The sequence below is a fragment of the Triticum aestivum genome, chromosome 3B, assembly GCF_018294505.1.
Source record: "Triticum aestivum cultivar Chinese Spring chromosome 3B, IWGSC CS RefSeq v2.1, whole genome shotgun sequence".
Lineage (NCBI taxonomy): Eukaryota > Viridiplantae > Streptophyta > Magnoliopsida > Poales > Poaceae > Triticum > Triticum aestivum.
This window is the reverse complement of record NC_057801.1, coordinates 809,997,037-810,003,992: the sequence shown is the minus strand read 5'-3', so window position 1 is coordinate 810,003,992 and position 6,956 is coordinate 809,997,037. Positions and strand designations below refer to the sequence as shown.

Here is a 6,956-nt window from a genome sequence, read left to right as displayed (position 1 = left end):
TAACCACAACTGACTCCTTAAAGGGATGGCACAGGGCCTGCTGCAAGCTTATAGTTGATAAGGAGCATACCCATTGGCAGATCTAGTGCACAGAGAGCTGATGTGGCCAGGGTTAAAACTACAGTATGCACTCGGTGAGTTCAGCATCTAGGCTAAAAACATAAAGAGCCAAATACAGTCCAAATGGAGCTGCCAGCAGATTTAACGGTTGGCCATCTCCAACATCAAAGAATTAATATCACATGTTTCAGATATGACTACAGTATTTATTATTGCTTTGAATATTGCATGTGCATTGTTGGTTCAAAATACCTGTTGGACAATTGTCCGAAGCACAGTCATTGGATTTGCATGAGCAAGTTTAGCCACCATGCGGCCAAGCTGCTTCAGATTTTCCTTGGCCAGCCGTTTTAAGAGCCGTCTGGTGTCCAGCTAATTGAGAAAATAAGGATGCTGGTGAATTTAAAACTCAAGATAAAATGGTAGGCGAAAGAAAGAAAACCCAGGGCATGGAATAAGCAGGCAACCTTTGCTGTTTGCCTTGCAGCAAGGACAATTGGGTTTTGTTCAGTGTCCTTCTCCCACTCACCATACAAACGATAGCGCACCTAAACATGAACAGTGCCAGATTGATTAAAAAGGTAGTGCAGTACAGCAAGTAACGACCAGGAAGCATGACAGACCTCATAAGGAAGAAGGGAAAGAACTCCCCACATCTCCATATCAACAGCAGGATTGGCAGGTATAAGCTGCAGTGAAGGAAGCAAGCATGACCCAAGTGCTTCTTCAACCTGAGATTCTGGAGACATTACACCTGCTGTACGGGCTGATTCTTTTGACGAGGCATGATACACCTTTAACACTCTGCAAACCTGAAAATGAACACATCAAATGTGCCATTAAATAACAATATCCAAAAAAAATTGCCACTAGATTGCTCCAAGCGGAAGTGCATAATTGCAAGTAAAGGTGTTCATAGTCATATGACCTTTCCTAGTCTTGAGGATGGGATTGGGGGTGTTTGTGTGCTATGATTGTATAATAGTCAGTGATAACTGGTGTTAATGGCTTTGTGTGCTAATCCGTGCTAATTTGGTGGTTGGTGGGAGATCTAGGGAGTGAGATAAGGGGAAATGCTGAAGATGCTCTTAGAGCATTTGCATACGACAGCTGAATGCAGCAGATAGACGGTGGACGTAGGCACCAGCTCAAAAATATGATCTGCATCAGGGATGGCCATTTTTTACTTTTTAATTTATTACAACAATGCAAGTGAGGAAGCAAAATCCTGGTCATAACAACCACTGATGAAATGAACTCGTGATATGGACATATGGTATTTTGTAGTTTGCACAAAATGTATATAACAAACTAATAATCTATGACATAAATGCAGTGAAGAAAATCTCAAGCATATCCAATAAGGCAGCACGATATTGAGCAGGTACTAATACAAGAAGAATGCAACACAAAAAGATTTAAGGTACCTTCTGGAATAATTGTGTGTCACGGTGAAGGTATGGTCCACAAGCGGCAAGCATTTGGAAAAACTCCTTTGGCAGATCAACCAAATAACTTGGTGAAGAGACAGATGATGCATCCAACATATGAGTGTTGATGTTACGGGTGATTTTATGATGTGTTTGACAATATGTACTGTAGGCTGACGAAATAGTCTTCTCAACAATTCTGCACAAATGGAAGTAGGATTGAACAACATAAATTGGGGAACTCAACCATTGCATTACAATAAACATACACGGACCATCATATGCCATATTTCACGGAAGTAGAGGCAATAGTATACAACTGCTAAGGCTGCTACTAGAATATGCAGAGGAAGTTGACAAACCTAAATAAAGCATCACAAATTTCAACGTGCTCGACAGGATTTAGCTGCGCAAGACGTTCAAATAGTAGCTGTGCATGGTCCCTGGCAAATAACAGCAGAAGTCAATCAGTGACATTTATAACATGTCAAAGAAGACATGTGTTTTACTGCAGATTTGAAATATACCAACTGAGCATAACAATGAAATGTTATTATAAGAAACTTTGCAATATTATAATACATCTTAAATCAATGGCACTAGAGATAATACCAATCATGGACTGAGAGGAAACCAAGAAGAAGTCCAAGCTTCTGGTTCTTTTCTATCTCAGGGGCTCGTTCATCAATTATATCATTTTCCATCTCCAGTGCTGTGTATAAATCGATCGTTATTTCTTGCTTCTCTTCATCCATAAGGTCCTTTCCAGTAGCAGCAAGATTTATTTTGCCTATTTTAGTAGCCTGGGATCAAGAAATAGATGAATAAACTCCATAAGTTGAATCCCTGATGTGTCCATAATTATTAAAGCGTATCGAAGACCAATGCAGGCATTTCATAAAGTAAGACCAAATCTGCATGCATAGCTTGAGATATGTCCAGTCACTAAAAACATGGTTACTGCAAACAGTGGAACAGCTTAATCAGTGTCTCTACTTGAGGTAACTACAAATATGACACTTCCTCAAAGCCAAAACTACAAGACGACAATCAAAAGAACAACTCTTATATGTTTGCCACTCGAGTTCCAATTTCAATGTGGCAACTTGTTATTAGTCCTCCCATGTAGTGATCCCTACAAGAACTATCATGGTATTTGCATAAACAGACTTTACACGGTAATGTTCGAAGTATCATGGTGTTTGCTTAAAGAGACTTTACACGTACTGCTTTCCTTTTTCAAATGGAAGTCGTTTTTAAAATCTAAAAATTGAAGCATAAAAATCATTGGGAATACATTGTAGTGACATTCATATAATTCTCATTTATAACCCTGAGGAACACAGCAAATCCTTTTTAGAACAGAATGGATTCAACAAGAAAATTATCCTAACCTCATCAATTTTCCTTGAAACAAAGGAGCCAAAATGCTCAAACGCCTCATCATCATTCGGAAGTAAATGAGCGTAGCTGAAACAGAAGCCATGAACGTGTCATGATTTATGAAATATCTGAGGTGCAGTTGAAAAGGATATAGCAACACAAACAGATCCAGAAGCAACACTAACTCATATTGATACAGCATAAAATGGCTAGGAAAATAAAAGCAAACAAGAACTTGAGACTACGGATATGGTCAGTCAGTTACTAAAATAACTAATATCATTGATACTACATATGATTGTCTTTCTCGGTATTGTAGTACTAACTATCTAAGGAAAATAACCTAAAAGAAGTCTAGTACTGCTCGTGTAAGTCATCACATAGATATAAGAAATGGCCATCAAAATAAGAGCAGAAGTAGAAGAGGGAACCGCAAAAGGAATGTAATGTTAAAAATACATGTATATAAACCTTACAAAAATATGATCTTCTCTTACTGCAGATATTTTTATGACAAAATATTTTTAAAATACTATTTAAGGAGGATGTCTGAAATAGCAGTTTGCGGTCAAGAAGTGTAGACAAACACAATAACAACTAGAGAACTTACAGATTATCAAGGTCAATAAGGCCAGATTTGACCAACAGCGCTGCTATTCGGAAAAGACCAGATGGAACAGGGCTGTTTACATCCAATTGTTGATAATATTGAAATTTAAACCCCAAAATTTGAGCAGCATGGGACTGTAAAAATGAGAAGCCGTAAGATTGGCTGAAAATACTGCATGAAGTATGGTAACAATCTTTACAGGCTGGCTAACAAAATACCTTTGGAAAAAGAGGTATAAGCTGATAAAAGATACTGTTGTCTGGATAGAGTTCAAAACATTCCAACACCTAGCAGGCAAATAAGAAAGAACATAATCAGATTATAGCAGTGACATACTTTTACAATATCAGATAACAATACCGGGATAAAAAAATGAGAACTCACAATGTCAAATACACGATTCGGGTCCAGGTCAAAATGTCCAATTAATGACTGTCACAAGAATATTATGTTATAATTGTTTACATGCTGAAATCATATGAGGAAGAAAGAAGATTCCAAGTAACCAACACCGAACCTTTACAATGCTGATAGTTGCTGAAGAAGTATTTTGGCAAGCCAAATCTGAACCTACTTGACAAAGTAGGGTTACCTGAATTCCAGACAAAAAAAAGCAGCTATGTCAAAAAATACACCATGCTCCAGTAAACCTTTTAGACACATCATTTACAAACTAAGCAAAGAATGGAACTAGCCATAAATCCCACATGGTTGCGATTTAGTCTCAAATAATTTCAAATTGGAAGTATAAGGAGTTAGAACACATGTGTGGAATTGTGGATATTTCCATCTCTAATCAATGTAACCACACTTACAATCGTTTATAGAAGTATCTAGATTATAGAGTTTACCCTCTAGATTTGGAATAACACGTGTTAGAAAACAAAGGAAATTTTGACTGCGGAAAACTGCACTTGGTTGACATTGCCATTCTATCACAGCCCAGACACTGAGACACGTCATAAAGTTGTGTGAATTTGCTAGTAGACACCAAAGTGTCTAATAACAAACAAGCATGGTTATGCTAGTGGTTTTAAGCAATAAAAAGTGTCCAGTAAATGACTACAACTTCATAATGTGGTTGGGCAACAACATCATTTTGTGGTGTCTCGGCATATGCTAATCAAGTGCAGTGTTCTATAGCAATTTTTCCAATAAATACTTTCAAAAACACAGGTTATTTGGCTTTCCAGCCTTCCCCTATTTAGCATTCCAGGTGTCCTACTATGTAATTTAGGATCAAATAATAAATCAAAGTCTGGAATTAGTTGATTGTTTTACACTCCCCTTGAACTGTAAATGCGTCCAGTCAGTAACTCAGATCAAATATTCTTCGGCAATTGAGAGCAGTATCACTCACCAAAGCATCAGTGAAGAAACTAGAGCACACTAAGGACAAATTTCTACGTTATGTTACTCATTTCAATTTCATAATATAGCATGAAGAAATAACAATGGTTACTGAAGTTCCAAAAAAACTTATGGAAGGAACCAATGCACGCACATCATTACAAGAACAAGAGGTAGAAGTTTCACAGGCAGATATACATACCAACTTGGCATAGCCCTCACTTTCCTCTCTTACAAGGTTGAATTTAGTTTGCTGATAAAGAAGTCGTGTGTTGACTCTGACCTGTTGCCATTTATGTCAAGCGACAATTAAAAATGATGCAGTAAACAGGTAAAGAATGGGACTGTGCAAAATAAGAAGAATGGTGCCCAGGAACCATGTTTAATAGATATCGGCAATAATGTGACATGGTACATTGTAATTCATGTGAGCACAAACAAAAACATCAGCAAGCAATTATCGCGCGTGATAACAATATGCATAGTATTAGTATGTGACACATACCTCCTTGGCTTTTAAATCCTGGCCTTTTGACTTACTCAGTTCAACCTCCCATAGGAACTCTTCCTTCAAATGTGCACATACAGGAAACAGAGACAGCATGTGTCAGCTGCCTTGAATCATGAAAAGGTGGTTTGGAGAAAGATATGGTACCCTAGTATGACGAAAACAAATACTCACGTCACATCGCTCTTGAAGAAGCCTAGGCACAATCAATGAAGACTCCACGAGTGACTTAGTCTGCAGCCAAGAGTATTTATAAGGAAATTAGTGAGCAATAAATCCTCCACCCAAACAAAGTAGGGCACCAAGAAGATAGATAGCCATTTGCATTGGTAAAGATATGAATAGGTGTAGAAGTATTAAAAGAAATTGTTACCATTTTGACAAGACGGCTGCGATATTCACCAGAAATGGTAATCTGCACATTACTACAGGTCAGATCATCAACTAGGAATGCAGCACTCGATGATTACAAGGAAACAGCAACACAAGGAACGGAATGGTAAATCCAGATTACATGATTCTGAAATAAATGCATCTTGAATTTAGGATAGATTCGTTCACTAAACCACAAATCCCTGAGTGACACTCCCCGTCGCCTGCCTCCAGCCATCAGGTACCAGTCAACTATTGGGTGACTCCTAGATGACAATGATCTTGGCAACTGTTTTCTGGTATAGATCCATAACTCCTAGATAGAAAGCTAAACGTTCCCACTCTATAATTCAAATAATAATGAATAAGCTTGCGCTCTCGACCATTATAAGGTTTGCTAGTGGTATTCCAAGAGCTGGTAGTTTCATGTTCATTAGAAAGGGCATAATTTATTTACCCCTTTTCCTGCTACAACTTCAGCAGGATACTTTTTCCAAACATAGCCTTTAGAACTTGTTCAGAGCTACCACATGCTATCACTACCAGTGAGACATCTATGCATCACGGAAACATCTTACAATTCAACTAGGTTGTCACTTCAGCTGGCACAGCAAGTAACACAGACAACAAACTGGCCAATTTCAGCTAAGCATTGCATTACAGTGCTATGCTCAATGGCGAATTGTCAAATCAGGCACACTTCATCGAGCCAATCGTAACAAACTAAGCACCACACAGCAGCAAAAAAAGGACTCAGAATACTCACATCCTGCCCTAGGTGCGCGACGATGTCGGCAAGCACGGAGCCGGACTCCTCCTGCCGCGCCTCCTCCACGAACACCACCGAATCCAGCGCCGCCCGGCACTTCTGCGGCGGCAGGTCCCCCCGCACCTGCAGAGCCCAACCAGCGCAATCAGCCCCAGAATCACAAGCCAGCCAACTCGGCTCGCCGAGCAAAACCTAATTCGCGGCAGCAGCGCAGGGAGCTCACCATCGCCCAGCAGAGCTCGTAGAGGAAGCGGGCCCTGGGGACCGGATCCGGGAGGCGGAAGGCGGCGGCGGACTGGCCCTTCCATTCGCGGAGGCACTCCTCGGTGACGTACCTGTAGTCCGGCGCCTGGAGCGGGGGCGCCATGGCGGGCGGGCGGGCGCGGGTGCTGGGGGCAGGGTTTTGGAGGGGAACTAGGGTTTCATGGGAGGGGGAGGTGGAGGAGGAGGAGGGGGCGAGCGGGCGACTTGGAA

At 40.3% G+C, this 6,956-nt stretch overlaps 1 protein-coding gene across 3 annotated transcripts in view; it reads right to left on the bottom strand.

The window, feature by feature from the left end:
- Positions 1–6,950, bottom strand: part of LOC123072582 (THO complex subunit 2) — an 18,126-nt gene extending 11,176 nt beyond the window's left edge. For all 3 annotated transcript variants that reach the window (XM_044496157.1, XM_044496159.1, XM_044496158.1), the window contains exons 1-17: positions 6,706–6,950; positions 6,480–6,605; positions 5,715–5,756; positions 5,516–5,575; positions 5,339–5,401; positions 5,036–5,116; positions 4,001–4,075; positions 3,868–3,915; positions 3,702–3,770; positions 3,484–3,617; positions 2,885–2,960; positions 2,103–2,293; positions 1,853–1,933; positions 1,488–1,689; positions 684–872; positions 528–608; positions 313–432 (exon numbers count right to left, since the gene is read on the bottom strand). In XM_044496157.1, coding sequence (XP_044352092.1) covers positions 313–432; positions 528–608; positions 684–872; positions 1,488–1,689; positions 1,853–1,933; positions 2,103–2,293; positions 2,885–2,960; positions 3,484–3,617; positions 3,702–3,770; positions 3,868–3,915; positions 4,001–4,075; positions 5,036–5,116; positions 5,339–5,401; positions 5,516–5,575; positions 5,715–5,756; positions 6,480–6,605; positions 6,706–6,849 — 1,782 coding nt within the window. In that variant the 5' untranslated portion in view covers positions 6,850–6,950. The remainder of the gene's footprint in view (positions 1–312; positions 433–527; positions 609–683; positions 873–1,487; positions 1,690–1,852; positions 1,934–2,102; positions 2,294–2,884; positions 2,961–3,483; positions 3,618–3,701; positions 3,771–3,867; positions 3,916–4,000; positions 4,076–5,035; positions 5,117–5,338; positions 5,402–5,515; positions 5,576–5,714; positions 5,757–6,479; positions 6,606–6,705) is intronic.
- Positions 6,951–6,956: the final 6 nt, after the last annotated feature.